This window comes from Accipiter gentilis, chromosome 21, assembly GCF_929443795.1.
Source record: "Accipiter gentilis chromosome 21, bAccGen1.1, whole genome shotgun sequence".
Taxonomy (NCBI): Eukaryota; Metazoa; Chordata; class Aves; order Accipitriformes; family Accipitridae; genus Astur; species Astur gentilis.
In genome coordinates this window covers 22,710,337-22,729,684 of record NC_064900.1, presented here as the reverse complement: position 1 = coordinate 22,729,684, position 19,348 = coordinate 22,710,337, and the positions used below count along the sequence as shown (strand labels likewise).

General features: G+C 38.5%; 1 protein-coding gene across 4 annotated transcripts in view; it reads left to right on the top strand.

Annotated features, from left to right (window-relative positions):
- The window catches only part of SAMSN1 (SAM domain, SH3 domain and nuclear localization signals 1), a 117,697-nt gene extending 99,059 nt beyond the window's left edge, over positions 1 to 18,638 (top strand). For all 4 annotated transcript variants that reach the window (XM_049824892.1, XM_049824895.1, XM_049824893.1 and 1 more), the window contains 7 exons: positions 1,337 to 1,408; positions 1,980 to 2,135; positions 4,194 to 4,314; positions 5,739 to 5,890; positions 8,215 to 8,421; positions 9,453 to 9,603; positions 18,350 to 18,638. In XM_049824892.1, coding sequence (XP_049680849.1) covers positions 1,337 to 1,408; positions 1,980 to 2,135; positions 4,194 to 4,314; positions 5,739 to 5,890; positions 8,215 to 8,421; positions 9,453 to 9,603; positions 18,350 to 18,555 — 1,065 coding nt within the window. In that variant the 3' untranslated portion in view covers positions 18,556 to 18,638. The remainder of the gene's footprint in view (positions 1 to 1,336; positions 1,409 to 1,979; positions 2,136 to 4,193; positions 4,315 to 5,738; positions 5,891 to 8,214; positions 8,422 to 9,452; positions 9,604 to 18,349) is intronic.
- Positions 18,639 to 19,348: the final 710 nt, after the last annotated feature.

Sequence of the window (19,348 nt, the reverse complement as noted above, 5' to 3'; positions counted from 1 at the left end):
ATGCCAGGGAAGGGGGCACGATGGGTGCTTTAGAAACCTGGGGGGAGATGAAAAGATGGCTCGTGTGGCCTGGGGGGAAGGCAGCAATGGAGCAAGGAACTGGTTTGGCTGAAATCATGTGGGCAAGGTAAATGGGTGAATAAATACAGAAAAACCTGTAACCAGGTAGTCTGAAATCTCTTATGTGTCTTTTTTTCTCCAGAGGGGATTTTGAATACTCAGAAATATACTAAGACGATGTTGCATAGTATATAACAGTAAACCCTGCTTCAAGAAATCTGATACTGCATTAAAAGACTTTCATTTACTATGGAAGAGTGAAGAACTTTAAAAAAAGGAGTCTTTCTGGATTTAGCCTTGAGTATTGGTGAAGATATAAAAACAAGCTCTTAAATACAGTGTAGAGTTGAGAAACGTCCAAATTCTGGCTGTTACTAGGGCCACACTTAAAGGGGCTTCTGACTTGTCATCAATGCCAATTTGATGCAGTTTGCCACCATGGGCAGTGCAGTGTCAGGCAGTTTTGCCTGGGCATGTCTGGCAGGTATTTCTGTGTGACCTCTCTTGCAAAAACCCGCTGTGCCACTTCCCTCCTTACCGCGGCAATTAACCACACAGAAAGGGTGAAAATTAGAAGGAAGTAAAAGCAAGCCATTCACCATCTCTTAATGCACAGCTGAGGTGATGCAGCCTTTCTTATGTGTTGTGGCACAGGGAAAAATTGTACCCATGTATATTTAAAAATCAGATTTTCAAATTGGGGGATTGGGAAGAAAACACAGGGCCTGCCTGATTATTCTGTTACTTACTCCCTCCGCAACACATGCATTTGGGAAAAAAATGTATTCATAATCCTCGGCCGTCCTTGCTGATTCCTGTTGGCAAAGGACTGTAAACAGTCTCCCCAGCTGCAAAAGTGAACTGTATAAATTGCCACAGTTGACACCACCATAACTGACTCTATAGCTCATATTTATGGAAACAGCTTTTTTTCTAAGCTGACAGACAGCAATCTTACCTAGAAGTAACTCATAGATACCTGTGTATAATTAATGTGAAACTGATGTAGAAGAACTCAGTCATATCCATGATCTAGTTAGTATTTGAAGCAGTATTGGTTCTCTTACTCATTTTTCTGCTTCTGGCTGTACAGCCAATTTTTTTTTCTCCTATAGTCACCTCCTAGTTTGTTTCTAGCTGGATGTAGCACTTCACAGTCCACTGATCTGGGAGGAATTTTTAACATAAACAGGTGACTTGACAGTTGTATTTAAGTCTTAATAACAGACCAAAACATCATCAGTGAGTCAAGGTTTTGTCTTCTCTTTTTTTACAGCGCACAAGCAGCTTTGGAAGCTTTGACCGTTTCAGGCATCACTCGCTATCAAAGGCAGATGATGCAGCTGAGGTCTGTATAACACAGAGTTTTACTTTCTTCAGTTCACTTTCCCATGACAGTTATGCAAAAACATTTGGAAACTATTGTGTAAAATTTACACTGGTGAGAACTTTGCTTGTGTACTTACATCTGTCTGGGTGACTGAGCCCTTGCCACAATGAACAAGAGAATCACACCTAAACTTTGGTACTTTGATGGGAAGATTAGAAACAATTTTTCAAAAAGGCTGAAGTGCACTTCTGGTTGGTGCACGCCCAAAGTAACTGGAAAGTGTATGCAACCCACAGATGTGTCATTTTTGTTTTCAAGAACCTGCATAAATCCCCTCAATTCTTGTTTGGATTAAGGACAATAAACAATGGGAAACAACATTTTCTAGCATAAAATATATTTTCTTTCATATGTACGGTGGTGTGCTGCAAACCTGTTTAGGTACACAATTCCCCAGGAAAATGGCTATGATTTACTTTTGTCATCCTAAATGCATTGGTGTCCTTAATATTTTTCTGTAATTCCTATTCCACTACACTGAATTTCATTTTCATGGTGAGTTGTTGCTTACTCTTTTATTTCAAATCAGATATGTGAATTGGAGACTATAAATGACATTGGAGATGCAGTACAAACTAAAGCAGCAAATAATGGAGGAAGATTGGGTAAGAAGATGAGAGCCATTTCCCTTACTATGAAGAAAAAGATGGGTAAAAAGTACATCAAGGCACTCTCTGAGGAGACGGTAAATATAGCTTAAGAATCTCGTGTTTGATAACAATAAATGTGAAGTAAAAATTTTAAGTGCATTTTTCCTGTTCATGGTGCAATTGTCATCAGTTACGACAATCCATAAAAACATGGTAACACATACTGAATTAGAACAGCTTTCAATATGTACCCTTTCTTTCATGTGCATGTTAATTTACTCACACATGCACATATACAATTAAAGCATCACACAGCAAGAGCCCAAGATAGGCATAAGAATTTTACATCATTGAATTTTGCTTTGTCATCAAGAAGCATTTGCATAAGCACCACAAAAAAAAATCTCCTAATGTGGACACAAGGGAGTATTGGATGAACCTCATCAGCAGTCTGATACTCAACTTGTACAAAATGCTTAATAAGAAGAATTTTTCTTTCAGTACAAGAATTATTTCCAAAGTCCATTTTGTAGAGGTCAGCCAGCATCCTAGAGCATGACAAGTCATATACCTCATCTGCTTTTATCTTATTTAATCTTAGTGAACCTATCTTTATTAAACATAAAAAACATATAATGTTTCACACACTTCAAACCCTGTTTTCTCAATATATTGTATCAGTGAGTTCCAAATTTAAAAAACAAAAAGAAAAAGGACTTGTCATACTTTATCATCCCAAAAAATCTAGCTAGTCTGCATCCTATCTCACACGTGTCAATATCAAATAAGTAGGGAAAATAAGTAAGAAACTTCACAAGTAGTAAATAATGTTTCACAGGATGTCTTGAGACAGTTTTTGGAGGTCAAAGACAAAGATTCCTATTTCATTAGTTTAGTTTGCATTTTTTGCTAAAATTTGAGAGGTTGCAATCCATGTTTTTTTATTATAAGAAATAAAAATCAGAATTTCAACATTTACCTTCTGCACATTTACAGCAACGATTCACATGACAGAAATTCAATGAATCATCTGATTGGACACACATGTAGCATAATCTTCATTCCTGCAGGAGATGATGACAATCAATACTGGCCCACTCATTAATCTATGGGTTATGCTGCTGACTGGTGTAATAAGCACTGTCCTTGTTGAAAACCAATATAGTCTTCCATTTCAATGCTACACCTTATAGGTACCTCTATGGGTCTCTACTTCATACATGCACTGTCGTCTTTGCTTGACTTCATCAGCCAATGGATGAATAATTAATATTTCCCCAAATATAACGTAACATCCTAAGTACTGCAGGATGTTTCAGGTGTATCAGAATATCACGCACATTGACAATGTGATGAAATCTGCTGAAGAAAATCCTTCCTTTGAAAGCTCATCATTATTTCATTTATTTGTTACATCAACCCTAGCTTACCTGTGATTGAAATATGGATCTTATTGTTTTGAATGGGCTGTGATTCCTGAGGTGTGATTTAATGTTATAAACTCAGGGGGCCAATTTCATACACCATTAGATTTTGTGAGAGAAACACACATCTGTTAATTCTGAAATGCACTGGATTTTGAGGCCAATGTGTAGGTCAGGCAATGTGGTGAGCATGGTGCTAGAACACACCGATGTCATACGTGTGTACAAGCTGTCTCCAGAACACCCTGGATTGGGTGCCAGCCTGCCACCAAGCACCCATGATTTTCAGAAGTTCAATGCAAAACACAGCTGCATCAGCTAGCACTTCACCATGTGCTTTCAGAATTAAACTTATACTTTCTCCTCTGAGACAATCAGAAAAAACAGCTTATCTGGGTACCTGAGAATTTCCCATTACAAGCCTTTGTCACTGCTGCGGTATACTGAAGTTTTCTGAGCTGGAGAATCAGTTTAGCTGCTTGAGCAGGAGTGGAATGAAGTAAGTGGGGCAGAGAGGAGACAGGGGATTTCTCCAAGACCATAAAGTGCTAGGGGTGGTGCTGGTCATCCTTAGTACCAGGCATCAGCTTCTAAAATGCTTTCTCTTATAGAGTGGTTCTTAATAAAGTGTAATGACAAGTTCATCTCCAATGATGATTTAAAAGAAAAAAACAACTGTTTGTTTAAAATACATCTCCTGGTAGTTAACATCTGATTTTTCTGTTAAAGAATGAAGAAGGAAAAGATGACAGTGATCCTGGTGGTGGAATACACACTGAGAAGGTCTCCCTAAAAGCCAGTGACTCTATGGAAAGTCTCTATAGTCTGAACAGTGGCCAGAGCTCATCTAGTGAGTACAAGATATGCATACTTCTTATTCAGTCACTGGATCAATTTTGTTATTGTTTAAGTCTGAGGTATCAGAGCTGGTGGTCAAAAATGTGATAGTATAGAGCTCTTCAGTCTGGCAGACGAAAGTGTAATTTGATTAAATGGGTGGCAGCTATGGTAGATATACCTCCCTCCAGAAATCAGCTGAGCGTTAAGAGGGGAAATATTAACTGCAGTAAAAAATAGCATGGATTATAGGAGATTTTGCTGGTACATATGCCATAAATGGTTTTTTGGGTTACCACTGCTATGGTGCTGGCACCTATAGGGCTGCAATCACTGGGTGCAGCCACACAAGCATCCTCTCTGCGGGCAGTGGCTGCGAGTTCCTCCTTCGCTCTGCAGATGTGAGGCAGACAAAGGGAAAGGTCCCTCTGAGGTGATGGGTGATGGGGGCCTGACCTGGTGGCTTCAGGTCATGATGCAGAGAGACACAGTCTGCTTCTCCAAAAACCCACTGAAAATCCTCCCTCAGCAGGGTAGTCTCAGTTGGAGGGCAGATGAATCTCTGATGAGAAGTGGAGTTTGCCTCCACCTCTCTATCCACTGCTCTGCTGTGGACATCTGCTGGGCAGCAGGCCACAGCTGTCCATGATGACGTTGCTGTGCCATCACTGCAGGTACCATGTGAGCCTGAAGTGGGGACTCGAGCTGCAGTCCAGACCATTTGCACTAAGTAGTTAATCTGGCCCTGAGATGGAGCTGTGCACTTTAGCAATCACCTCAAACAAAAACATTTTTACGATCATTTTCTATGATATGATTTGTGAAAATTGTATATGGGAGTTTACTTCCAACACACTGCTGCTCTTATCTAAAAACATATTTGGATGGGATATTGCAGAGCTTGCTCAAATTTGCTTGAATGACTCTGCCGATATTTTATTGCTCGACTTGGATAAAATGACAGGCAGAAATGTTGATAAGATTAAAATTTCCCTCTGCAATGCAGGTTGCTTTGATGTTTCAGCTAGTTCTGTAATGAAATAAAATAACTTCTACAGTACTTGTTTTCATTTCTCTGAATAAACAGGAGACGTTCCACAGAATTCATTCCCTAAATTGCACTTTTAGAGTACATTTTACTAATCTGCAGAGGTAATATTTCAAAAAGTCTGTAAGTAAAATGTGTAGTCTATTAGTATCATCACCAGAAAAAGATTATTGTAGAGAAGATGTTAATGAAAGGTGTCCTACTTATTTTCTTCAGTCTCTTGTAGTATGCCTTTTATTGAATGTATTTTTCCTGGAATGTGTCAAAATCACAGAGAGTACACTCTTTTTCTAATTCTGTGCTTTTGAACACTTTCCTCTTGGCTACTGTGCAGAATTGCATGTCTGGACATTTGGTGCAGGAGATCTCTCAACTTAACTCTCTTTAAGGTGGGGTGACCAGCTGCTCAGATGGAACGAGCAACAGGGACAGCCTCCGGTTTGATGACGAAGTCCCTTACAGTGGGCCCTTCTGTGGTCGAGCCAAAGTTCACACAGACTTCACACCAAGTCCTTATGACACCGACTCTCTAAAAATCAAGGTAAGACAACCACCAGGATTTCTTCTTTTCCACTAAAAATACCAAGGGGACTTTGTTTACATGTGAAGAGTGTGTTTACTAATGCTTTTTTTAACCATTAAGCACGTGTAACGCTCTAAGAGAAAGACCAATCTCATTTTGCAATGGTTCTATAAGGACTTAGTTCAGACAATGCTGCAAAGCCAACTGCCACTAAGGGCTTTTTAAGGCATAGACTGCAGGTAGGTATCTCACTGTGGTATCTACTTGGATACCACAGCTTTCCTCAGACTAAAATACATATTGCTTCCCCCATACTAGGTCTGGAGTAAGAAAAACTCGAGTCTCATGGGATGTGATGTTGGCCCCCCAGCTTTTTCAGTCACGATAATGATATACCAAAAGCTCAGTGGCACCCATTGTCTTTAATGAAAAGAGTTCGCCTTTCCATTAAGTTTTCTTTAAATGTACCTTTGAACTATGAATTTTCTTTGGCCCTGACAACATGGCAGGGGCGTCCAGGCTATGTGAGTGAGAAAAAGGAGCTCCAGACATGGGCCCAGTTGAACATTACTAAAAAAGCCCAGCCCTTTTCTGCTTCCATGCACAAATACATTCAACATCATCATCATTCAGACTACTCATGTCTGTAATCTGGACTTCTTTCTTCTCCGTCTTTGTAAACACCTTCATATCCAGATTTTATTCACACTTCAGCATCTTCTCTTCTTCACAGTGTTTTCTTTTTGTCAAAATCCTGATCTGTATCTCACTGAGTCTCCCTCTCCTCCTCTCTGGCCTACATTACAGCCATTTGCTCTGCCAGTACTTGCAGTCTTCACCACTTGCCCTCCACTTCTACCCACACCTAGGGTCATTTCTTTCAAAACAGTTTAACTGGTCACAAAACAGAAAATGTCTGGTGGCTCACACAGGTTTCGTTTTTAGTCACTGGGGTGGTGTATTTTAGAATTATGAACTAATACTTAGGGTTGAAATCCCCTAAATTTATCTCACAAAATTTCAGTACCCTGAATCTGAATTCAAAGTGCATCTTCAGCTTAGAGCCACTGCCTAATCCTGATCTGCATCCACATCTGAAGTTCCTGAGCCTCCACAAGTTGCAGAGTAATAAGTGTGCTTATAGAGCTTTAAACAAATGTTTGTTTAGTTTCCACTTTAAACATGCTCATAGCTCTGAGCTCCATATTCTAACAAAACCAGGTCACTGGAACACAATCAATTTCTTAATTGTGTTTGTACCGAAACTAGTGTGACCACTTTACTTGCAGTTTCTTGACCAGATAGAAAAGATTTGAAAGTCTTGGAGTTGTTCACAGATATTTTAACAAACTGAGTTGGATTTTTAACTTTGCAACAGAACGCCGAAGAAGTGTGTACCTGGGGATTTGTTGGATAACTCTTTAAAGACTTTCATAATTTCTGTAAGTTCCATGGTACCTGCCCAGAAGAGAGGACTCAATTCTGAGGTCATGGGAGCAAGTTGTGCAGGAGGTGTGACATACAAGGGAGCCTTTCTACTACGAGAATTACTCAGAGTGACTGCTGTGCTGAGCCGAGACCTTGGTTCCCACAGCGTGGCTGTGAACACCTTTACCAAAAAGCCCTCTCGAAGTAGCTGTGTTGTCACTCTTTTTTTGCACTCACATTTCGGAGTGAATGCACAAGTGTGGAGAGCTGAAGCCTTTCAATCTGTCTGCCAAGGCACCTTCCACTATTTTCTCAGTCAGTTGTGTTAACAGTAGTGGGAAAATTTCTCAGTCCTTTGGGAAGGACAGACAGGAAGATATTAAGGGAGTTAAATGTTCTTTATTGCTTTTGAGAAATGTAGCCAGTGTTTTTTACTGTAAAATGGGTAAGAGTCCACCTTTCACATAGCTCAGTTATCAGTTTTTGAAGACCCTTGAGATGCTGGACGATAAGATTACTGTGTAAATGGTTTGGCACATATTTGGAAAATAACCTCACAGTGTTCCCTTGCTTTTTGCCATAGCTGTGCCCACTATCCATGGCAAAAGTTGATTGCTGATGCAACCCTATGCCTTTTCAGGGACCAAGCAGAGCACAAACATGGTGAGCGGGGCTGCTTATGCTCACGTCTCCTTCACAAAGGTTTGGAGATAAGGACTAACTCCATTTTCTGTAATTATTTTGCTGGGATTTCATAAAAGCAAAAGAGTTAAATCTAGGTAATTATAAAAAGTTACTGTACACCGACTAGTTAAGATCCTGTGCTGTCTGTGCTGGTTTTCGTCCATAAAGGAAAAGCTACATATAACAAACCAGATGTGAAAGCAGTGGTGTGCGCTTTTTTATTTTTCTAGAAAGGAGACATTATAGATATCATCTGTAAAACCCCCATGGGCATATGGACAGGCATGCTGAACAACAAAGTAGGAAACTTCAAGTTCATTTACGTGGATATTATCTTGGAAGAGGAAGCTGCACCCAGAAAGGTAAAGCTGCACAGAGGAAGCAAAAGGACCAAGCCCAAAACACTGCAAGACCTCCTGGATTGTGTCCACCTGCAGGTCAGTGAACGAGTTTCCCAGCTGTATTTGAAACGTTTCATTTCTGTGCACTCAGGTTTGAATGTCATTAACAGGAAGAAGTAGAAAGGCAGGTTTCAGCAGTTTTGATGTTAGCAAAGCAAAGCAGCTTCAAGTCTGTCTTTTATCTGATGTGAGTGTCTTACAGAACTGCATTTTACCACATCATTTGGTTAGGCTAAGAGACTCCATGCAAAGAGGCACAGTGGTGACTTGTCAACTCTCCATAAACTGACTGCAATTATATGCCTAAGTGTAGGAGGTGTGTGACTGTGGACACCTCAGAGACAGGACTGCAGTCAGAATCCAGTGCCAACATTTAGAATTTGGGTTTCTAATTTCTCGTGATCTTTAGGGAGCAATAGTCTTTTTGCACTATGCTCATATTCCGCCTCTCCCTCTCTGCAACCCTAGTTCTCGACTGAGTGACAAAGCATAATTAGGTCATGATTTACAGGTAACACTTTTAATAACGGTTATTGCTTTGGTGCTGATGCACTCCTTTCCCTGGAGTATGTCCAGAGTTTCAGACTGTGTCGACACAGAGCTCATGGGGGATCATGTGTGACACAGCATGCCTGAGGGCTCCCTCAGCTTCTCACCCTTGCTTATACTGAAGTGCTTCTTCTGTGCAAAGGCAGAGCACACCCTACCTCAGAGGCCCTCCTGGACCCAACATGGGAGGCACTCATGGGGCGACCCACAAAATTCGAGATGCTCGGCAAATTAAAACATTTCTGGCAGAGCTCTGTCTTGGTCCAATTTGCTGCTGGACTCTCTTAACAGACAACTTGGGCAGAGATGCTGGAATGGCCAGGAGGACCCCCAGGCATCTCTGTCTCTGTTCTTCTCTTGCTCTCCAGCTCTGGTTTTATGCCAAAGGCAGGCCAATCAAACTGGAGATTGGAGCCCATTTCAACCTGACAAAAAAAAGTAAAAGAGAAATTGTGCCTATTCCTCTACTAAATGTAGTGCTTGTATACATGAAAGGATTTGCTTGTTTCACTTTGTAGGAATATGCCTCAACCCTCTTGCTAAATGGCTATGAAACTCTAGAGGACTTAAAGGATCTACAGGAGAGCCACCTGATCGAATTAAACATTTCAAACCCAGAAGACAGGGCAAGATTGTTATCAGCAATTGAAAATCTACAGGACTATGACAGTAAGCGTTTAAGCTTTTTTGAGTCATGTGCAAGTTTTAACTGAAGAAACACATTTAAAGAAATAGTGATTCTCACACTGATCTGTTAAATTATTTTTCTTTTAAATATGAAACATGGAGTCAGATGGGTTTCTTATTTGTTCAGATAGCAAACCATACATCTCTTCTAGGTATGTATATGATTACTATACTTGTAACACATGAATGATTTAAAATTTCTTATTTATAGGTCCTACAACTATTGCTTAAGAACAACTCTATTTATGGCGGGGGACCCAACCCCCAGACAGGCTAAGTGACTTCCTAAAAGTCACAAGGTCTTTGCAAGAGCAGAAAATAAACCTCCCAAACTCTGTGCTAGTATCTTAACCAAAATAGAGCTTATTTGAAATAGCTACAGTAAAGAATTTTCTTGAAAGTTTTTTAAACAACATTCTGCAGAATAATACACTTTTTCCTCCCCTCATTTTATTCCACACTTAAATCCTTATCCAAATCAGTTTCTTTTGTAGGAAGGTTTTGTAAAAAAAAAAACACCACCAAACCCAAACACATATATATACTAATAGCTGGTTTGCACTCTTTTCTCAGAATGAATCTGGCTAAAGTTTCTGGTGAGCTTCTGAAAGCTGATCATACAGTGCATGTATACGTACGTGTATTGGTCACCATTATGTTTTCTTCACTTGTTCCTTTCACCGGGAGTGGAAAAGCTAGGATACAGAACAGAAAACACTGTTCTCATGATATTTTAATGATATTTCCAGCCTCATTTCTGATTTTAAATAATTGATATCAAATTCATAGAAACTACAGCTAAGCATCTACTTAATTAGACACTCAGCCAAAACAGATGTTTTCCTCTTCATTAATACTTGTGCATACTTACCCCTATGCTAAGCATTCATTTCATCAAATGTGCACTTGCAATTGAGAAGCATCTGAAAGAAAGAAAAGGAGACCTGGAAAACCAATGTCTCACTGGAATATTTTTATATCAGTTCTTGTCAGGTGTCCACTTTTTATGTCCTCAGTAGGTAGGTAGCTTTCCAGTTCTCACTCCAGCACATGTACATTTGTATGCACATACCTGCATGCACATATATACCCTATGTTCTTCAGTACATAAATATTTCTGGGCTTCTAAGCATGTTTTTGGCTACCTCATCCCTTCATCTTTCCCTGCAGATGTTCTCTAATCTCCCTCTTTGTGTCTTTGCTGACCGTATCTTTTATGGTGTGTTTGGGCTTTTTCGGGACCCCATTTGTACATTCAGTCTCTCCTGTTCTTAGTCAGCTTCCAGGGAAAGGTAAGGTTCTTGCAAACACATTGCAGAGGCATTAAAAGGGTTTTCCTTGCCCACCAGGTTCAGTAGTTCTTTCTGGTCTACAGCTTTGTGAGATGACAGGCTAGCAAAGGAGTCTTGAAGAGCTGTCTGTGTAGAACTACTGATTGTAAGAGTGAATCCAGAAAAAAAGGGTTACATTTTCCAAGAATTGTATTGCAGGGATCTAGCTGGAAATCATTTGAAAATACGTTCATTTCCCTCGCCTGCCCTTAAACTGAGTATACGTATATTTGTGTATACCTCTTGGTAACTAGCCTTGCTGCACTTTTTGCACCATTCATTGTATATTTTTTTCTATTTTCAATATTTAACACACAAAAAAAAAAATTAATGAAAAATGCTAGATTGTAATCTTGCAGTTTTGCATCAGTGTGAAAAACAAAACCAAAAAATAATGGTTTTTAACAGACCACACAAATGTCACACTATTCTGGAGTAGCGAGGATATGGTTTGCTATTTATATTCCTTGTGTAGCAAAAAGCATAGCAAGCAGCCTTAGACACCTAACCTTTTTAGAAGATGACACTAAGTTTTTCTTTTTCTGAAGGTCTCTTAACGCTTAATATTCTACATACATCTGTGCAAAGACCAAACCTAAGAAAGTCCTTACGTGTCCCATACACTGAAAATCAGTAAATTTACCTTAATTATCCAAATAGGATTCTTCCTAATTGGCAGCATGGGATTAAGTCACTTCTCCAGGCAAAACAGTGTCCCTGATGTTATCTGTATGGTAGTCTAATAGTTTAAATCATTGTAATGGTTCTGGAAATAACATTAAATCTTACAAAGTGGCCCATGCTTCAAAATCAGTGATGACACTGTAGTCTTAGATCAAGAGATGAAATGAGTATTTGCTTCGCATCCACTTTAGATAGGTATAGCCAATCTTTCTAATATTCAAATTCAATAAAATAATATTCCCATAATTTATGAATACTCACAGGGACCAGAACCAAGACATCTTTATATACTATGCAAGCTATAAGCATTCATTTAAGTCTAGTTGAGTTTCATGACTCATGTATATTTTAAGGTAAGCCATGTATAAGTACTTTACTGGTTTGCAACACTGTCTTGAATCAGGACTGAATCAAATCCTTGCCTTGTCTGGTTGCCAAAGGTTCACAGCATTTGTCACATGACTGGTAGGGACAGAACAGAATTGAACAACCTGTTCTAAAAAGGAAGATACTAAAGACTAAAGATTGATAGAAGCTATCTGTTAAGTCATTGTAACAAAAGACGGGGAGTCAAGATGATCTTGGGGATAAGCTCAGCATAAGTCTGACTTCGTCCGAATCTTTTGACCTCCTTTGTCCTTCTGTCAATCCAATTGGAAAATTAGGTTGAAAGAGCTGGGTGCTACTGTGAAAGTGAATTCTGCATCTGAACTGAACTTTCCTAGGTCAATAATTTTTTTTTCCCTAAGTGGGCATGACTCAGTCCAGCATAAATGATTTTTTAATTAAAATTGATTTTCTGCATTGCTTAGAAGTGAGCAGCATAATTACCCACAGCTACAAGGTAATCTGTTTACTGGCCAAGAGTATTCTAGATATAAGTTCAGCATTTTTCCCGGTAAAAGTTCACTCTTTTTATAAGCTTTGTGAAAAAAATATACTAAGGCCATAGACCCTATATAGCGTTCTAAGTCCATCTTTCTCACAGAGCTTGGAAGAATTCCATGTCTTTGGATTACATTCGTGCTTCCACAAAGCACGTGTTTGATTAATGGATGGAGTCTCAGGTATGGTCCAGAGTTGAAATGCAAGGGTTTCTGAGTTTTTGTGACTGACTGCTATTATTCAGAACAGCCAAGCATGCTGGAATATAGCCTCATTTTACTAGATTCTACTATAAATGTAGTAAAAAAAGATTTAATATTTCTTTAATGTGATATCTGATATTGTGAAATGTCCAGATGTTTTTACAAGGCTTTTAATTTCTTTTTCTCTCCTTGGCTTTTTCTTGACATTTATTGTATGTTATACTAAGTGATTTCTTCATGCCGCATACCTGTGACTATATAATTCATGTTGCAGAATAAATAGTTACTGAGTTTTCTAACCAGAAGACCTGCAGCAATAGTTTCCACATAATATGCTTCTTAAAGCCATCAGAAGGTAGGATTTCTGACAGTGAGAATTGTTTCATCTTACATTTGATTTAGACCTGAATGAATTTGAAAGGAAAAACTTTATCCATCTCATACCAGGAATTAAAAAGTAAGTTTTATTTAGCAAGTGCTACCACATAGTGTTTTTTAAGCAGATTTTGCTTCCTGGTACAGTGCTACCTTCCCTGGGAGTCCAGGCCCAAATTCACCATCTTCAAGTACTTCACATAGCCAGGCTATCCTAGAACTGCAAGGCCTTGTAAGTGCCTCACGACCTTCCCCCCTTCCCAGGTCTCTTTTTAGATTTTCTATAAGTTGATCAGACCTATATATTTGGGACAAAATGATTGGTTCCCATGAATTCATGGCTAGGGAGAAAAAAAAAAAAGCTCTTCTTCATAAAGTATTTCTTAATAGCTTTCCATTCTTCTCCCAGATGGCTTCTAGACAGGAGATGGATGTCTGTGCTTTTGTAGGATGCTATTTTTAAAGTGAAGCAGTTGCTGGATGGTTAATGAATAAAGTAATAAAAGAAGTTTAGAACTTTTTTCTTGACTGCTTCCCAGGACATTCATTTTTATGTGTGCAAAATAGCCTTGATTTTCTTCTCACTCAGATATGCAAGTCAAGAGGTTCATTCCCAAAGTCCAGTAAGTTACATTACAGTGAAGCAATTCTGAGTTACAGAAGAATTAGAGACTTCACTGGATATGTGCATACAGTTAATTTTATAGAAAAAATAAAAAAGGTGCATATATGCAATTTGGGAGATAATATTTTATGCTTACCTCCCCAAATGCACTTCCTTAGCTTACTTTTCATGTATAAGTGCCAGATCATACTCTAAATCTCACTGTTAGTACCAGATAAGGTTTGTTCCTTATTTGTTGTACTTGGACAGCAAGATAGTAGATAGCTGAGGACATGAATTTCAGTTCTCAGTTGCATTCCTTACATCAGGACCTAGCATCAAGAGTATCATTTTACACTGGACAGTCCCTTTAAGTACGTGGGATTACACAATATGACGTCAAAGTCAAATAGTGCTCAAAGACAATCTCCCCTTCTGTATTGTGGTACAAGTCATTGACCTGGACATAATATTTCCAGATTTCCCAAGGAAGGTCATCCTTGCATGAGTATTAGTATTTTTCGCCTTTTTTCAGGCTTATCTGTTTGCTTCCAGATTTTAGAGAAAAAAAGAAGCTTCTCATTTCTGTTTTCACCATGGACTCTCCTCTCACATCACTTCAGTATCCCTCCCAGAAAAGCTATGCCACTGACTTCAGTGAGTTCAGTTTTTTAAGTTGCATGTGTGTAAACATCCACAAAAGATTTTGAGTCCCCTAGAAGGTCTAACATCAGCCTTGAAGACACACTTTGTTCTATTTAGTTATTGCATGGTGCTGCTCAGTACGTCACCGCTGCACCTTCCAGGAAGGTATGCAAGTGACAGCCTAAAGCACTGTGCTCCTAGCCCAGTTCTCCTCCTGGGCAAAACTCATGAAGGCAGACTCTCAGAGGGCACACTCATGAAGTATGGCTTGTTGCTGGGTGACCTTCTTTTCTTCCAAGACAAAATCCAAACCTCCTGCCACTCCTCTGGTTTAAACTGACATAACCGCACAGGAGTCAGTGTGACCTCTGTGCATTCTTGAGCTGAATTGCCTTAAACCTAAGCTTAAAGTGCTTTCCTAATCAGGACTTTAAACTCATTAAAAAGGGAAAAAAGGTTGGTGAAGAAAAAGAGATCTATTCCTGCATGTGTCATGCACATCGATGTCATTGAGTAACAAATATTCATTTCAAAGATCTAAACAGCAAGGAAGATAAGTATGCATCACACATCTATTACTAAGGCTAAAGGTCTCACATATTTTTCAGAAGTCTGAATGTAATCCTACCGTTTAAAGTAGTATTAGAATATATGTGTCAAAATGATGCATATCTTGGACTCTTCTGGCCATATCATAGACAACAGTGACTGAAAGCTATTTATCTTATATGAAACTGCTTTACTGTAGAAAAAATGATAGAACTTCCATTTGTTGATAAGATATCTATTTCTGATGATTCTGCAACATCTAACGGCAGTTTAATTTTATCAATTCCTGTTCCCCGAGCATTGTATCTTTCTTCTGATGTCCAAAAGATTAAGACAGCAAACTTACCTTTACTAATGTGGAACTTGAACATGTACGTGTTAGAGGAAGGAATTAAGTAGAACTGAATGTAAGAGGCAAAAGTAAAAAACAAAGAGAAAAACATCTTTTCTTGTGAAGCAACATCTAAAATTGAATGCTACATATATTTATAATATTCAGTATCCTGTTCAAGTGGTTTAGTAGTTACTGCATAATATTTAAGGCTGCTTTAAAGAGGGGGGGGGGGAAGCACCAACGTTTGCTTTCAGTCTTTTCTTCTTAAATGGAGCGGGGGGGATATTCTTCAACTTTATCTGCTCAGAATAAAAAATAGAAAATATTTTTACTGTCTCGAACACCTGAACATTTTGGGGTTTCAGTTTTTCTTGTAAAAAAATTCTTCTAGTGTTACGGGAAGAGACAGAATTTTTACATATCTGTATGTTTTCTAAATAGAAATTTCTTATTCTACTAACTGACCTAAATTCAGATTTTAAAAAAAATCTCAGTTCCAGGCTTGCCTGTGTCTTTTTCCCTGAAACACACAAAGCAAAGACATTGCTGCAAAAGAATTTAGGATCTGTTTTTCACATAGGAACTACTCAGATTATCACAGCTAGTTGCAGGGCACTAGTACACTGACTGAAACTGCATTTTCTTTTTAATCCACTAGTTACTTGGTCTTCTTTCCATCGTAAAACAAAGTGGATGGAGGTTCCTCTTTGACCTTGAAAATGTAAACAGGATTAACAATTTCTAGGTGATTGCTTCCCAGGGCAGCAGATGATGCTACAGAAGCGGATATAAGCACCAGCAAGCAGCATTAGGCTGATGAGGGGATTACACAGGAGGGCAGGGGAGCCCTGCCTGCAGCTGCGCAGGAGGACTTCGCCCAGCCACGGGACGAGCTCTGTCAGCCCACAGCCACCAAGACCTGGGTCATCTTGGCGCCTGTGGGATGGGTGCGAGGAGCTAATGACACAATTTAGACAAGGCTTTACTGGAGCATCTGCTGTTATTCGTGCTAAACTACTTCTGTTGCTACTAATAGCAGCAGTAATACCTTCACTGGTGTAATGCCTTTTGTAATTCCTTCCTGACTTAAATCAGAAATCAATTGGACCCTACGTGATCAACTATTTTCCCTGCAAAGAAAGATAACATTTGACATGACAAACTATGTTCTGTAAGGTGAGAAGGCGATCAAACAGTTACAGATATCAATTAAATCTGATGAAAGGTGTACTCTTTCACACAAGTGCAATTAACCATTAATTTATTTGGGAACAAGGTGGGACGTCTATTCTTTGGAAAGTATTTAAAGTAATAAGAATTTTTTTTTTCCAATACATAAGGTTATGCTTATAACCTATTCATGCAAAAATTACTAAGTTGAGACATTGGATTCTTTTCTCCAAAATCAGATTAGTTTATTAACTTAATTAGGCAACTGAAAGTTAGAAAATATTAAACAGAATTAATTAGTCCAAACAAATCTACAAGACTTCCATCAGGACCTAGAAATATTTCTCAATATATCCAAATGCTTTGTGAAACAAGTTCATTGAAATCTCGCACAATGAAGCCAGGTCCTGACTTTCCTTCTGTTCCATTTCAATATTTTCAGAGTGAAACATTTCAATTTTTCTTTTCTAATTTATTCTTGTTATACAATATAACACAAGATTTAAAAAAAAAAATCCAAAGTGTAAATTTTCCCATGTTGCCAAAGCTTATAATTTCCAACAGCTGAAACAAATGTCAGTATGGAAATTTTATAATTCTGAGACTCTACCCTGGAGCTAAACTAGATTAAGATTTTGATGAAGGATAAAATCCTTCATGTACTAGGACTTCCATTCTACCTGTACTTGAATTGAGACAGCTTAAATCTGACTAAAGATTCGAAGCTAACTATTTAACCATGGAGTAACAATTAAAGTGAAATAAGGGAACTTTCTTTGCAAAAGCAAAAAGGTACCATTTTTCTGAAGAGCTAAAATCTGGGGTAAAATGCTCTGTTTCTTGTGAGATCTGTTTCTTATACTTTGTTTGGCAAGCAAGCCACAGTTTGAAGCAAAAATACAGTTACTGAAGGGAGATAAGGAAAAAGTATGAAAGTGAAGGATTTTATATTTTATAGCTTGTTTTCTGAAGAAATTTACTGTGAGTAAATCTCATGTATTTCACAGCCAGCAAACAGGAGCACAAACTTTAACCATAACTTTAACAAGATACATTAGATTCATGATATACAGGTATATCCTGCCTGTGAGGCACCACTTTGTTGAGCTTTTTTTGAGACGTCTGTCAATACTCTCCCTGAGTTGCAGATTTTTGAGTTTGAATAGATTAGTCGTACAGCAGCTGAACAAGGACAAGCTATTTGCAAGACAATTTGCTTCTATTTAGTTTTGGAACAGCGTTCAAAAAACATACAGCAGGAGTTAGGCATCTTAGCTTTTTCTGAGGGCTTTGTGTTTTGGAAAATAACCTTTTGGATATCGAGCTAAGCTTAGGAAGTTTCCATCAGCCACCCATTCCCACTGAAAAGTCCAGTGCTTTAGAAAACCTGATTACCATGTCTATATGCTGAGCACTTCTGAAGACCAACGCATTATATCTTGCTACACAGTGCACAGAGTAGGTAAAATCATGGGAGTTACATTCAAAAGCATCTATAATGCAATGTGTTATAAACAAGGCGCAGTAGGCAACACGATTAGTTGCATGAACAGGCTCTGGAATACATGAATGGGGGAAAGGAAAAGCTGCCATCTCTACTGGGGGCATGGTGACCATGCATGGTGACTGCTGCACCTGTGGACAGCCTAAAGGACCTCAGTCTAAAGGATGAGGCCAAAGCCTCTGGCATTCATCTCTAAGCAACATACTGCAGGATCAAAGCCAACCTCAACATTAGCTTAGATGTTGTTATACTCATGTAATCATATTTTTAGTTCTTTGATGCTGAGGTTTCTGTTTCTGATAGACAAAAGATACAGATCTAGTCACGTGTATATTACCAACTCTGTTTCTACAGATCTTCAACATCAGTCATGTTTCTATCTCAAAGTCTTTTCCAGGATACTTATTTTGACAATTTTTTTCTCACTTTTCCTGTTCTTTCTAGTTGAACAACAGCAGAAAAGTGAGGGTGGTCAGGAGACGCTGAGCTTAAGCCCTCACCATGGCTTTGACAAATCACAGTTAAATGACTGCCCAAGAGATTCTGGCTGTTATATCTCATCAGAAAATTCAGATAATGGTAAAGAAGAAGTAGACCCAGAAACCCTGTCTGACATGGTGCAGTCAGTAACAATCACCGAGGCAAACTGATTCAGTCCTGCTGCTTTTCTGCAGATTTTCAGAAAAGACGATCAGATTTGCGGGTGTGATGCACAGAAGCAGAAGAAGAAAAATCTTCTCAACACCGAAAAGCTACTTCTGTCTGATGTATGATGCTCTAGACTGTTTAATAATATCTCATGCTTTTCTTTTCAATGAATCCACAGACATTTCACTGAAGAAGTTTATACATATGTATTTATAAATATTTGTACAGCAAAGGCATTTTCTATAATAATAAAGAATTGGGTTTAGGTAGTGGTATATAATCTGGACATGTTCATTTCTGGAACTGTCCAAAATGTAAATATTGTACATATTTATTTTAAAAAGATACGGATTAATCACACTGTCTCTATTTTCAGATGTGTTTTGCTGTTATTTGTACAGAATGTATTTGCATTGATATATCATCATAATAAAAAGGTGGATACATTCACATCCTACTTTGAAAAGTACCAAGCTAATTCTCATTAATATTAAAGCTGTTTCATACCATTCTTCTCCAAAAGGGGTGCTAAAGTAGACTATCGTCTCCTACACTTTATCCTTGAGGTATGAAAGAACTGTAGTGTGAATCTGAATCATGCTCTCCACGTTCATTATCTTTTAGAGAACATAGCTATCTGAATGGCTTATGCACTGGCAATTTCTTTACTCTTATTTTCACACCTGTTCTCATTCTTCCAAAGCATTATACAGAGAATACAAGCTTGGAGAAAAAAAAAAAATAATATCAGTTTCAATGCTATGCTTTTATGATGATTTTTTGTGAAGAACCTAC